Here is a 14,445-nt window from a genome sequence, read left to right as displayed (position 1 = left end):
ATATCATTTTCATTGGAATGAAGCTTCTCAATTCTCAAATATGTTTTTTTTTTTCACAAATTTACATTAATTATCACCTAAAAATAAAAAAATTAAAGTCAAAAATCTAATTCGGACGAACAAGCATGAACATGAACATACTTTCTTAACAAAAATAAATTTTATTACCATTATTATGTTTTAAGATCGTGTACAAACTGATCGTGAGGAATTTGGATATACAAATGAAATTAGTTTTTTTTATTATAGGAAATGTTAAGGAAGGTTGAGGATTAGGTTAGAATTTGGTCTTTAACTAAGACAAAATCTGATTCTCAAAATTAAATATAATAATAATGATATTGTTTTAAAATTATTCTTTATAAATTAATAATGGTACCAAAAATTTTATGAAATAGTTGATCTAGTAGATTTCACTATGTTAGTTTGAACTAATTAAAAAAAGATTCACATTATCATTCATTAATTTATTCCACTAACAATATAATCGATAAATAGAATGCTTCAAAATCCATAATTTCTAAATCTTGCAAAAGGTTACGTGTAGCCTTTATGTTTAGCTCCTTGTTAGCAAAACACTAATAAATGTAGTGGAAGATGGTAAATTTATGTACTTAACTTGGTGCTTTCCCTTCCTTCAAGCATGCTCTACTAACAATGGACTATATTATTAGTTTTGACAAGTTCATGCCATTACTTTACTCCCTTGCTTCTAATTAGGAAGTAGTTTTTCATGTTTATAAGATAAATTATAGGTTAGTTGAATGGTTTACAGTTTTCTCTTTCACTTTTATGACAGAGGTTTGATTTTTCATATTCATGGGAATGATGAGCTCTTTTCGTCTTGCCTGCAATTCAAATGTTTATACCAGGAGTTTTTTTTTTTAATTAGTATTGATTCCGTTTGTTTATGTATTGTTAATTTATTTTAATTTAAAAGTCAAATTTAAATAAATTTGATCATTGATATTTTAACTATCATTAATATAAACATAATGTTTAAAATGTTAATCTTATACTCCATTTATTCTTATTTGATGTTTCTATTTTTCATTTATTAGATGTATATAGTCTTAATTATATTAATTTTAACATATTTAAAGCTTATACTCCTAAAAAATCTCGAATTGATTATATATTTAATTTTCATATCAGATGGTCAGGGATAAAATATCCAAGCCTTTGAATTTAGAAACTACACATCATTAGAACACCCGAATCTTATAATCTTCATCTTTGTTCCTATTAAGGATTGGACACAATTAAGGATAGCACAAAACTTGATTTGTACTAGGGTTTAAGGATGCGATTAATATGAACGTTGGTTGGAGTTTGTATGTCTTTGCTATCAAGTCCTTCTTCGGTGAAGACCAATAGACCACCTAAAGATAACAAAACCTAAAGATAACTGCATGTGCTCAAACGAGCACAAGATGTTCAAACGAGCACCTCATGGAACGAGCACTCAGTGTCCATGATATGTAAGCATTAAGTAGCAACCTTGTATTTGCCAAACTTTTTCAATAGCATCAAAGAAAGAGTTGCAATACATTGATCATCTTTTTTTTCAATAACATCACTAGCATTCATAGATTTTCTAAACAGCAAGGATGCATCTCGACAATAGGGGGGCATGGATCTTTTTATCCTAAATCACAAACAATCATAATATTTGATTAATGGCCTCGAATCACCATCATTCGAACCCACCAATAGCGGAAAAACTGGAGCATGTTGCAGTCAAAATCAAGACACGTTATTTACTGTTCCATGTTTCAATAAAAGTACATAGTCATCCACAGATTAGGAGAATATGCACAGCTCAAACCTGACAGGGAGCATCCCAACATACGGTTTCGGTCCTGGTAGCGGTAAACAAAACGATTTGCCATTAATACGAATGGTATTGCAGTTGTCTTGACCTGTATTTTAGTCGTAATAAACTCCAAAACCTTTAGGGTATGGTGATGCGACCTTGTTTTGCACTGTGATTCTTTGCAGAAAAGCTTGGTATATTGTCTTATGTTAAAAAGCTGGAACAATGATAATCTACTGAACTCCTTGAGAATACGTAACGGTATGAGCAATGTAGTATTTCTATAGTTTCTGCATCTGCAAAAAGAAATAGAATATCCAGCACCTCGACTTGCTGTCGTTATATAAGACTCTGATCCAACCCAAAAAAAGTAACATTCAAAAGTCGAACTACAGTGAACTAAACCATTTATTTCACCATGTTGATCTTTTTAAATAGCTCCCTTCTAAGCCTAAACAATATTTACCTGTGAACACAATGCATGGCAAACATAAGTATCTCAGTCGTAAGTTACATTAAAAAGGTAAACTCACAACACAAACCATAGAGCAAAATATCGCTCGCATCTCGTTATCGCAACCATATTGCAAATTTTTTGTAATGTAAGCCGTGATCAATATACCGTGACAACTGTTAAGTATCCACATTGACCGCAAAATTGTTTCATGACCGTGATTGAAACCAAAATTTTGCATTTTGGAACAAACTTCAAGATATTTTAGATAGCTACTATTTCACCTTAGTATAAAAAGTACGAGGTCCACCAAAGCGCAAAAGGTCCTTAGAGCCTAGGTGCAAAGCACAAAGCGCAGAGCAAAGGCGTGAGCTTTTTGTAGGCGAGGCGCACTTTTTAACTAAAGTTTAAAAATCAATTTTAAAACGTATATTACTTCAAACAATATGATATTCATATTTTAGTATCGACAAGTTTGAAAACATTCATTATCCTTGCGGTAAACACCACTTTAGCACAAAACTATTGTAATGAGAATATGAAGAATTTCCCACAATTATTTTCTTCTTCGCATGCTTTGCTTTTTGTTTTTCTTTAAGAAGCAACGGTTATTTAAAGTTCATATTCAAGTAAATTTGAGTTTTGAGTTCTAATTCTTTTTCCAACAAACAAGCATTAGTTAATTAGCCAGCCTAACAAGGAGGCACACTGGGCGCACAAGGCGTGAAGTGCATCGAGGCGCACGCCTCTTGTAGTGGGCTTTGCCTCACCTAGTCGAGGCGTTTTCAGCTGAGCCTGAGCTTGAGTCACGCAAGGTATAAAGCGAGGTGTGCTTTTTAAAACTAAATATTTCACCAAATAAAGTCATTCAAATAATACACCATCCTGATAATAAATTTTCTGGGAAACCCATCATCCATAATTAAATTCCATCTCTCTGAAAAGCTGAATTTACCTCAAAGCAATTACCTCCAAAAAAACCCAAAAAGAAACCTAAACATCCATAATCAAAATCAAAACAAAAAATTCACAGACTTCAAATTACTCGAAAATCGAAAACCAATAAAATTAGTCATTAGTAACAACTAATAAGTGAACCTCTAAGTACTCACTAAAGACCAACAAAAACAATGCCAACGCCTTGATTCCAACATTATGAGGTAGGCTATATGAAACAAAACAAATTAGTATAGGTAATCGTCTCTAATAAAAATTGTTTGACATTGCCTAACATTAGTAATGATATCTAAGACTAATCTACAACTAACAAAATCAATTCCAATAATCATCCACATATATTTTCTTCCTTCATTCACTCTTATGTATTGTCTTATGCAAACTAAATTCTAAATTTGTTCATGCTAATTTTTCCTCCTATCATCCGGGTCAATCTTCAACCTACCTCTTTCTATTCTAAGCTTCACAATTTCATACTTTCACTCCTCTAACCGGTTAAGTTTTAAGTGTTCTTTGCAGATGACCAAACCTACATAAACCACAGGCATCCCTCTAATCTTATGATTCCACCTCCCAAAGAATAGGAAAAAAAGGAACCAATTTCCAGTGTTTTTCACATGATAACTCCAAAAAAAAAAAACAAAGAGTACCTTCAACTTGATTTAAAACAACATTTCAAAGTTGAATTTAAAAGTTCTATTCGAAAAAATTATAACTTCTAACCTAAAATTACCTGAAGTTAAAGACGTGCAATGATTCCACTTGCTTCAAAGAAACAAAGATGAAAATATTTGATAAGCTGATTCGCTCAAATAGGGATACCATGCAATGTTGGTGATGACATTGTAATTCTGGTAACATGTATCTTGTAGAAGAGAGAATGAAAACGGGAATCAAAATTCTACACAAATAGAGATAGCAGAGTGTGTGGCACAAGTTGAGCTTCTTAAATCCTTCAGAGCTAATCAAATTTCTCAAATGGCTGTAAATCTATCTATAATGTCACTATACCAGCTTCTAATTCTCAATTGATATTGCTACTTTCTTCCATTGCTCATCAACTTCATCAAGATAATTTAATATATATCAACACAAAAACTCTACATCAGTTGATTAACACATCTAACCAGATAATTCAACCAATACCACTCTAACAAAACACTATGTAGTTCAACTTTAACTTTTCACCTTACACAATAGCGAAAGAGACTCCATCTCAATTGATCCTTCTAGATGTTTATGAATATCATCAATGTAAGAAGGATCTATTTTAATCTTTTTATTAACCATTAAACGACCAAGCTTCGTCACCTCTGCTGCGTGTTTTTGTTGGCAAAGGCCAACAAGTAGAGTTGAAAATATATCAGAATCAATTGTCGATACGAAGCCCTTCTTTTCAACAACTTCATATAGGTTAAATGCATCAACAAATCTTTCTTTCAGACACATCGCCTTAATCAAAATGCTACAAGCCAACCCATCAGGCCTCACATCATTATCTAGCATCCACCTAAAAAGCTTTTGTGCCTCCTCAAGTCTTTTGATCATCATCATAGAAATCACTAGAGAACTATAGCAGTCACTGCTCGAAACATGACCACCACTAATCACATTGCGGACCAGTTCAAAAGCCTTGTCTATGTACCCTTCAACACAAAGTCCTTGGACCACCACAACCATTGTTATCCTATTAGGATGACACTTAAAGCCCTCCATACGCTCCAATATCGACAATGCTTTGATTGACTTACCATTATCACACAAGCTCTGAATTACTGATGTATATGTAATGACATTGGGTGTACACTCCCCGCCCTCCTTCTCCATCTCTGCTAACAGCTCAAAAGCTTTTTCAAAACTACCAACCCTACAAAGCCCATCGAGAAGAGCAGAGTATATTACTGAATTTGGAGCACATCCATGAATCTTCATAGCCTTAAGCAACTGACAAGCATCCTCCAATCTACCACCATAGCAAAGACCCTTAAGTACTGACATATAAGTAACCATATCAGGGCAAAGATCAAATGATTCCATCTCTCTCATCAACCCCATTGCTACATCAAGATCTTCCCGTTCACAAAACAATCCAATAACCACATTATACATAGTTGAATCCGGCCTACACCTAAAATCATCCATGTATCTTAATACCGATAAACCCTCATCAGCAATCCTAGCTTGTCTACACAAATTTAGAATAATTTTAAACAATTTCAAATTAGTTGGACAGCCTTCAATCTTATAACACTCAACAATCTCTTTAATCCTTACCGGATTTCGACGAATTCCAAGCAACTTACAAGCTAAACCATACATATATTGAGAGTGCCTATACTTGGGCTGAAGACCAGCCCAGATGAAGAAACGAAGACCCAATTGAGGATGATTTGGGGAAAATTTATGCAAAACCTCACTAACAAATGGTGCATTCAAATTCAATTGAGGAACAATACTAGCTAATGTTTTTTCAGGGTTTTTGGGGTGATTTAGGAAATGGGTATATAATTGTTTTGCAGTTGAAAAATTCATTCGATTAATGAACAAATATAGTGGGGATTTTAGTTTTTGCCTGAATATAGAAGAAAAGAAATTAGGATGTGAAAAAAATGCCATTATAATGAAATGGAAAAAAAAAATACAGAAGAAAACCTAAATTTGTTGCAAGACTTAGGAAGAAGTAAATAGAGAGCGGCCGTTTGATTTCTTCTTCGCCATTGAAAGCGTGGATAGTTAGTTTTCCATTAGAAGTAGGAAATCAGGCTCAGCCATTGTTGCTAAGCTGAATTCCTCACTTTCATGTTTTTCTGATTTCTCTAAAGAATTTGTCCTCTTTCTATCTCCGTTAGCCTGGCTCGTTAATAAGTTAAGCCGCTTCTTCTATACCCAGCCCGTTTAGCGGGCAAACGGGTTGTTTGATCGAGTCCCGATTAACCCAATTAAAATCAACCACAAATAAAAAGGAAATTTAAACAAAATGAGCTTTTTTTCCAAACAAGTCTTGGGAAATTTTAAATTGCAAAATAAGTGTCTTCAACTTAAATCTGAGGTAAGCTATTAATTCGCTATTGGTATCAGCAAATAGAAGTGCAAGTAAAAAAAAATCAAAAAGCTTTTTGTTGTTAGTAATAGCGAACAAAGAAATGATAAAAAAAAGTCAAATATTTATTTACTGTTTTAGTAACAAATAAATATTATTGATAAATAGCGTAAGAAAAAATGAGAAACATAGGCTTAATAGGAGGGAGAAGTGAGGGCTAAGGCGTCTCTTACACAATTTAATATTTATAAAAATTTATAATCAGATCCTGGACAAGACACCTGATATTGCTAGATCTAGATATAAGCTCTCGACAAATTTAACCATTCGTAATTCTTTGTAGGCTAGGGTGAAAACAAAAAATTTAAATGTACAGTAAAAAAATTAGTAGTTGCGGATTCCACCGATATACTTCTATCTATTTTTTAAAAAAGGTTAATGTTGTAATTGCATTATATACGTAACGTTGTGTACTCGTGTTTTTAGGTTTCAATCTTTGAATCAAAAAAACCCCATCGCGTCTCTTCCCAGTCTATTCATTCATAGTTCGTCGGTTTTCCATCTACTTTCCAGCTGATCGCCGGAAAATCGCTAATCTTACCGTCCATAAACGCTCATCTCCACCATTTTCTTGGTACTTTACTGCTTTCCCTTTCCTTTCCTTTCTTTTTCAGTCTCTTGCTGTATTTTCTGTTCTATAATGATCAGCAGTTTCTGCTTTTGGATTTTTATTTTTCATCTTTGATGCATGGTTGAAGTTGGAGATAGTGTATAAAGTGATTTTTTTATTATCTGAAGGGCTCTTTTTTTTTTAGGATAAAGCCCCCTCTTATTTGTATTTTTGGATGAAAGATTTTTAGTTTTTTTGTTGATTGGATATTTGTGCTTTAGGATTTGCAAATGTGTTATTTTTTATTGTGTTTTGTTTTCACTGTAAATGGACTTTAATTATATGTTTGAAGGTTTTGTAATATTATTGATTGTGTTTGTTAGATTATCAAGTTTCATCCTGAATTCATCAAGTCTTCACTTTAATTTGCTTTGAAATTGTTAGAACTATAATTAATTTTATTTGATTTAGTGAACCTAACTTATTTAGAATCATTGATTGTAATTTTTCTAAATCAGTTGTGAACTTCTTGTAATTGTGAGATGTGAGTTTCATTTTTTGATTCAGTTTTTAAGTTTTCCATGTAGTAATATGAATTTGATATTATGATTATTAGTTATGGTGGTTTGTAAAACGTAAGATGTGAGGATTTTTTATGTTCCCTTGCTAAGAATTTGGGAGAAAATTAGGGTTGAGAGGAACAAACAAGCATCTAGAGCAACAATTATAGCAAAATTTTCATAAAGACAGCAACACACAATAAATTATAGTAACTTTCTTATCTTTCCTCAACCAAAAAAACTACTCAAATGAGTTATCCTCATAGTTTTGGTAACACTTTTTGGTTCTCAAACTCACTTAGTATTTGCTCTCTCTAATCCTCATAGTTTTGGGCATTGAACTAGCTCTCATATGAGTTATCCTCAAATCCTCTTCCATTGTGGTTTTTCCTTTATGCTATCTCCTTTTTAGAAAGCTCTTGAAAGCTACCCTCCTAGATTTTCTCTCCAGTTTTTGCCTTTAAAAGGCTTGTCAAATGCTCAAGGGTTTTGAAAAATTCTCTTTAATTTTCTATAGACACACTTGTTGTCCCAGGCATCTCATTTGCGCGTCTGAGCTCAATCAACACAACTAGATGAGCATCGGGCTTGCCCTTACTCATTTGAGCATAACAATTGCTCATTCGTGATTCCTTGCTTTTGGATGTTGTGCTTGCTCCAACACGTCATTTCTCTTTTAGTCAGGCCAATTCTCTAAAGAAGCTCACATGTGTAGAAGAAATGGTACAATTTAAATGAAGGGAGGAACTGTAATTTTATAATTTCAATGTTGAGGATAAGTTAAAAGAACTTAATAAGAAGTAAGGGAAGTTTACTGATAAGCCATCAGCATTGAATTTTATGGGCTGATGGAAGAAAATGTTAGATAATGAGTAATCATTCATGTTCATTAATGGTAGAAAACATCCAAGCTAAGTTTGTATACAAAGGAAATGTGATAGGGCACTGCAAGCTTTTCGAGAGGCTTGGAACCTTCAAAATAACAAGAAATTTGAATAATATTTAACAATTATCTGGTCAGCTCTCAATCTTCATCTCCTATTTGCATTCTTTTCCTCCAACTAATTATTTCTATACCTTCCTCTTCAAGCCACTCATCTAACATAATATTTTTGCTATTCAGTTGGTTTGTAACACAATAACTATCTAAATCTAGATATATGGAGGGTTCTATTTTGATTTTTTCTGAGGTGAATTAGTTTGGATAGTGTAATTTTCCAATGTAGTTTGCTTGATCAGGAATCTGGTAGTGTTCGATTAGGTGTTTGTTTCTCCTGGTATACGTGTTTTTAGATATCCTAATATGTGGTAAAAAAAGGCTTGGTTTTTTGGACAAAGGGGCTTGGGAGCAGGTGCACTTTCAGATTTCTTTTTCTGATATTGAGAATCAAGTGTGCGAAGCTAGGGATAAATTGATGGAGTTACAAGCAAAGCTTCTTTAAAAGTTCCTCAAAATGTATGGCTTGCTTATGATGAGATATTTGCAGATATGAGCTTTAGCTTTAGTCTTGACCTTAAATGCTACTTGTGGCAAAGGTCTACAATCCAGTGGCTTTAGAAGTAGGACCAAAACACCACATTGGTAGGGCTGAACAATGATGCACATAGGGTTGCCCTTAGTTTTAAAAAGCGCGAGGCGCACCGAGGTGCTAAAGGCCCTTAGAGCTTAGGCGCAAAGCGTAGGGCGAAGGTGCGAGCTTTTTGTATGTGAGGCGCACTTTTTCGCTAAAGCTTAAAATTCAATTTTAATACATATATAATACTTCAAACAACATGACATTCATATTTTAGTATCAACAAACTTGAAAACATTTATTATTCTTGCGTCAAACACCACTTTAACACAAAACTATTATAATGAGAATACAGAGAATATTTTCTTGTTTGCATGCTTTTTGTTTTTCTTGAAGAAGGAACGATTTTTTGAACTTCATATTCAAGTAAATTTGAGTTTTGAGTTTTACTTCATTTTCGAACAAGCAAGGATAAGTTAGTTACCCAACCCAACAAGGAGGCGCACCGGGCGCACGCCTCTTGTAGTGGGCTTTGCCTCACCCAACCGAGGCGTTTTCAGCCGAGCCTGAGCTCGAGGCGCACAAGGTGCAAAGTGAGGCGCGCTTTTTGAAACTAAGGGGGTGCCTCTGTGCTCCAAGCTTGACCACTGAAAATTTAAACACTTCCCTATTTAATAGGTCAATATGATTTCCTCCTATGACCCTAGTGGACGCGATGAGGGCATATGATGCTGGGCCGGCCTTCGGTGGGCATAAAATTTGTGGAAGCATTGGAAATATGTAGACCTTGGAGGGTTCTGTGAAGATTTAATTTAAATTCTGTAGATTGACTCTAGAGCATTCTTGTAAATTTAGGTTTATAGTCTAGAATATTCTAGCTAGGGTATATCTAGAATATAGACAGAGGACTTGAAGTTTGTACCTGGGGCGTTCGAGGGAGTGAGATTTTAGAAGCTGTGCTAGTCAGTTTCTTGATAATAGTAAATATTGTTCCTGAATAAGTTATAAGTGTAAGGGTAAATGGCTCATCAATGAAATTGAATAAAATGCTATTCTATTGTTTCCTGGACAGCATCTTCTTGTTCCCTTTTGTTTGATGATTGCTGTCAACTTAGCCTTAAATTTAATGAGTTTACTTCTTCCGTTGGCAAGGCATTGCTAAAGAATCTCTCTAGTGTTTCCCTTGGATTCTTTCTTCCCAAAAGACTGCAAAATGATTTTGATTGATTGCTGGAAAGCTACAATAAGAGTAAAAATGAACCATTTGCTTCACTTTCAGTGTTGAAATTCTTTTAGCTTTCTTCATTAGGGTGGGCTTTCTAGATCTGTAACATTTAAAGTTATCTTTGGTTCGAGCAGCACTTTAGGGAAGGAGTTGCTGATCGGCTCTTGGGCTGTTGGCTTTGTTTTGGACTAGGTATGCACCTCCTTCCCCTCTCGTCTAGATGATAGGACAAGCATATCCAAGCATGCTAAGGGTTCAGGAGGTTTTATGATTATTCATAGTTTGTTAGGAGCATAAGTGATCCGTTTATTCTCATATTTGGTGTTCTTATCTAGACCTATGATGTGAGATTTTTCTTCCGTCAAAAAAGGATGATGACACCGTGAAGTAACATTTTTTTAAAACATTATCTTAGGTTATAGACATCTTCTGTTCATGCAAATTCCCTTCAGGGTCAATAAATTATATATTGACCTCTTTTAAAATTCTCTAAATATCTCATTGTTCATTGGGTCTTGCAGGTTAGGCAGTGGAAATACAGGAAAGCAAGATTACAAATGAGTGCTGGTAAGTAATCATTCAACTTTTCCATTTTTTCTAATTTCATTAATTTTAGTATTACTATTTCGTAGACTCTTAATTAGTTGAGGAAAATTCGGTGAGATGGAACAAATATGAAAACCTCAAATCTTCAATGAAACTCCCACTTCTCAGAATTCTCTCATTTTATAGCACATTACTTGTTATGAGAATAGTACATAGTACATACTTGGATGGTGAAGCATTCCCGTACATGTCATCAGACTTTCCCTGCAAAATTACATACAAAATCCTTAATCCAGCTATCATTTAGTACTGCCAATGAAACGTGAGACTACAACATTCATTAGCCTTGTATTTCTTTTGTTAGTCGGTATACGTTGGCTGAGATGACATCCTCTTTTCTTCCCTTTTTTGTTTCTTTTAAATAGAAAAGATACAAGTTGAAGATTTACAAATCCTCTTCATTTAGGAGTCTTGCTGACCATGTTTTTCACTTTGTTTTTTCTATTTCTGTGAAGAGAGCGTATAGGAAGACATGTTTGTGAAGCTACACAACAAATATGAGATTAGCTTCTGCTTCAACTTTGTCAGCTGTGATTACTCTTCAGCATTTAAGCAATGATCAATGATCTTAAAATCTGAACTGTCATCTTGTTGACAGAACTTTGAAGAGGAAAAATATGCATACAGAATCTACGTAATCAGCTGCTTCAACTGAATGTTTATTTTTCTGTTTTTTTGATTCTTGAATTTTGATTTGAAGTATAGCACATTATTCTAATAATAATCATCCAAGAAGATTTCCCTAATAGGATTTTATTCTATAACTTTTAGCCTGTGAGACTGTAATGACTTTTACATTTTGTGCTCTTATCAATTGATGCTAATTTTGGACTGAATAACCGAGATGCGAGAGCAAAATATCTCTTGCGGTCTGCTATGTCTTTTTACATGATTGACGACTTATGGATTGATTGACCATTAATTAATGTTTTAATGTTGACTGCAACGAATTTGTCAAAAATTGGCTCATCAAATTGTATATACTTCATATTTGTCGTGAAATTAGTAGACAATAATTGCATAACAGGTCAGAGGTCAATAGTGGACCGCCTCTTTGTTATTTTCAAATTGCAAGGACAGGTTTACATACACCTATCCTCTACGTCAGTGGCGGAAGCCTCCTAGAGGCATTGAGGTAATATCGATGTGGACAGAATGTGACTTCACCTGAAACTTAAAGCAACTTTTTAACCCGATATTTGGACTTCCCTTATTCCCAATGCTAGTTATTCTTCGCAGGTGGTGCATTTGGTGGAACCCGAGGTGCGAGACCAGTCCCACCAGAAAAAGGAGTCTTCCCACTGGATCACATGCATGAATGCGACTTGGTAACTCACGTAAACTGTTTACTTCTACCTCCTCTGTTGAACTGTCTCCCTGCTGGTCAGCTTAGTTCGTGTTTGGGTTTTCTTGCAGGAGAAAAAAGATTACCTCAACTGTCTAAAAATCGCTGGCCATACGTCAGGAAAATGTAAAGAATTTTCAAAGAAATATCTGCAATGTCGAATGGAGAAGTGAGTTCTCGATTCTTTCCTTGTTCTTTACCCCGTATGGTGTATTTTATCAGAAACTTTCTGATGAATGTGATTGGTATGGCACAGGAACTTAATGGCAAAACAAGACATGTCCGAGCTTGGATTTCGCAATGATCTGGAATCAGAAGCTTCTGAAGGAAAGGAAAATGATAAATAGATAAATAAATAAACGATCGAGATCTATTGCGGGTTTAGGTGACGTGTGTCGAGAATCAGTTGAAGTTGCGGATTTTGCTACGACTACTGATGCATTCTTAGTACAGGTGCATTCTTTTGCTGTATTACATATGCAGAAAAATTTAGGTTAAACCTTTTTTGAGATTGCTATGTAAGATTATTTATTAAGGTTACATAACCTTCGAATCCGAGTTAGAAGGCCAAAATAATTGCTGTTTTGGAATACATCCAAAACTAACTCATACTTGTTATTAACATTTGTATTTTCATCCAGCTCTGCCTCAATACTTGAATAAGTTTTTCCTCTGTTTTTTGGCTTTAAAAAGTTTTATTTATTGAAGCATCTATTATTTCTTCATGGTCATTATTTGTTGTCATTTATTGATTAATATAAATTTGAATATATTGATACAAAATAGAAAATAAGATAAAAAAAAAAACAAATGGATGATATAAATGAGTAATTAAGATAAAAAGATAGATAATTGCTAAAAAAAAGAAGGGATGTAAAACTAGTGAAATAAATTAAATAGAAAGTATACAAATTGAAAGGAAAAGGAGTTTTAATGAATAACTAGATGTATATAGATAGAAGTACCTTGGGTTGAGCTTTAAATTTTTTTAAGTGAGCTTTAAAGTAACGGATAGTACTATTTATATCAATAAATTAAATTTCTTTCAAGTAAGCTTATTTTTTAGGAATTGATTAAACGTGTTTGGTGTAGGGTTAACTCTTAATAATATGTATCCTCATGAGAGTCACAGGGTGTTCACGAATGAGGCAAATTTTGTCAGAAAAAACTTATGGTCGGTCTACAATTTTTATGAATAGTTACCAAAAGCGCTTGTGGCTCAATAGATAAAGCATCTGGATATTGAGCAGAAGGTTTGGAATTCAACTTTTATTGGGCACAGGTATCAATTGGGGGGTTTTTGACTGCGCGCACCCTATTTACTCCCTCCTTGAAGGGAATAAGTATGGTTTGTCTGCATCTTTCAAGAAAAAAAAAAAATTCACCCGAATCCTACCTTGAACGAAATATTGAAAGTGTCCTCTACCTTTACCTTTTTAGTTACCATATGCGGGGTCATGGAGTGCTATCGTTGTTAGCAATTGCTCGATGTTTGGGGATTTTGAGTAGACTACATGCACCATAAATACGTTATGAACTATAACAAGGATAACGCACACTTTCCTTCTCTATCTCAGATACGATACTACATTGTAACAATTTTCATCTCTTGTAAAAACCCAAGACATCTATCATTCTGTGAATTTCAAGGCATTAGGTGGCATACATATTAAACATAGTATCATAGCTGAAATCCTTTCTCCATATAACAATACTCTTCCATCCCATTCAGAAAGCTATACGTCCAATGGCGGATGTACATAACAGCCAAAGGTAGCACGTTGTCACGGTTCACCTCCGACATCACATATTATGCCATCTGACTGTAAATATATTCATCTATTTCTTCTGGTTTTTAATAGTTGTTACACTTTTGTTTTTCACGCTATATAACGCGCAATTTTACGTCTTAATATTACTTTTGTATGATAAAAAGTTAAAAAAAGATAATATTATAAAAATATGTATTAAGATGAATCAAACATCTCATTTGAATATAGAAAAAATATATTAAATAAGATCAATTAATGAATAATATTTGCTACAAATTACTGTAGCAATAGGATAATTAGAAAATTCCTAGAATATTAATCTGGAAGGATGTTTTAGATTTATCTTTGTAAATATCTTAGATATTATTATAAAAAATAGCTTAGGTATTTTATTAGAAAATTAAGGATGAGGATATGTAACATAATCTTAGCCCTTGATCAAAGAGGTTAAAATATCTAGCAAGCTCTTAAGGCTTATATATACTTTTAGGGTTATTTGTACAATTAACTCGTGGAGAGAGAGTTCTTAATACACAATTTAATCAA

The 14,445-nt window shown here is 33.8% G+C and overlaps 2 protein-coding genes across 4 annotated transcripts; one reads left to right on the top strand and one right to left on the bottom strand.

The window, feature by feature from the left end:
- Positions 1 to 1,482: 1,482 nt before the first annotated feature.
- On the bottom strand, positions 1,483 to 6,141 carry LOC130805144 (pentatricopeptide repeat-containing protein At5g47360-like). The gene is made up of 2 exons (XM_057669805.1): positions 3,961 to 6,141; positions 1,483 to 2,282 (listed from the first exon to the last, which is right to left on the bottom strand). The coding sequence occupies exon 1, from the start codon at positions 5,841 to 5,843 to the stop codon at positions 4,404 to 4,406; it is 1,440 nt and encodes a 479-aa protein (XP_057525788.1). The 5' UTR covers positions 5,844 to 6,141; the 3' UTR covers positions 1,483 to 2,282; positions 3,961 to 4,403.
- A 547-nt stretch (positions 6,142 to 6,688) lies between these two features.
- Positions 6,689 to 12,802, top strand: LOC130805145 (uncharacterized). Of its 3 annotated transcripts, XM_057669807.1 has the most exons (6): positions 6,731 to 6,901; positions 10,311 to 10,368; positions 10,698 to 10,743; positions 12,022 to 12,110; positions 12,199 to 12,296; positions 12,384 to 12,802. In XM_057669807.1, the coding sequence occupies exons 3-6, from the start codon at positions 10,734 to 10,736 to the stop codon at positions 12,472 to 12,474; spliced, it is 288 nt and encodes a 95-aa protein (XP_057525790.1). In that variant the 5' UTR covers positions 6,731 to 6,901; positions 10,311 to 10,368; positions 10,698 to 10,733; the 3' UTR covers positions 12,475 to 12,802. The 3 variants fall into 3 exon arrangements, 2 of the variants coding, with proteins under 2 accessions (XP_057525790.1, XP_057525789.1); XM_057669806.1 differs by lacking the exon at positions 10,311 to 10,368 and having other exon boundaries at positions 6,732 to 6,901; XR_009040146.1 differs by lacking the exons at positions 10,311 to 10,368; positions 12,384 to 12,802 and having other exon boundaries at positions 6,689 to 6,901; positions 11,238 to 12,110; positions 12,199 to 12,258.
- Positions 12,803 to 14,445: the final 1,643 nt, after the last annotated feature.

The sequence above is a fragment of the Amaranthus tricolor genome, chromosome 2 (assembly GCF_026212465.1).
Source record: "Amaranthus tricolor cultivar Red isolate AtriRed21 chromosome 2, ASM2621246v1, whole genome shotgun sequence".
Classification (NCBI taxonomy): domain Eukaryota; kingdom Viridiplantae; phylum Streptophyta; class Magnoliopsida; order Caryophyllales; family Amaranthaceae; genus Amaranthus; species Amaranthus tricolor.
The sequence above is the reverse complement of the archived record's forward strand: the minus strand, read 5'-3'. Positions and strand labels throughout refer to the sequence as shown.

Coding starts and splice junctions, on each gene's coding strand:
- LOC130805144 (XM_057669805.1), bottom strand. CDS start 5,843: ATGGCATTTTTTTCACATCCTAATTTCTTTTCTTCTATATTCAGGCAA.
- LOC130805145 (XM_057669807.1), top strand. Junction 12,111..12,198: donor ACATGCATGAATGCGACTTG/GTAACTCACGTA, acceptor GTTTTCTTGCAG/GAGAAAAAAGATTACCTCAA. Junction 12,297..12,383: donor CTGCAATGTCGAATGGAGAA/GTGAGTTCTCGA, acceptor GGTATGGCACAG/GAACTTAATGGCAAAACAAG.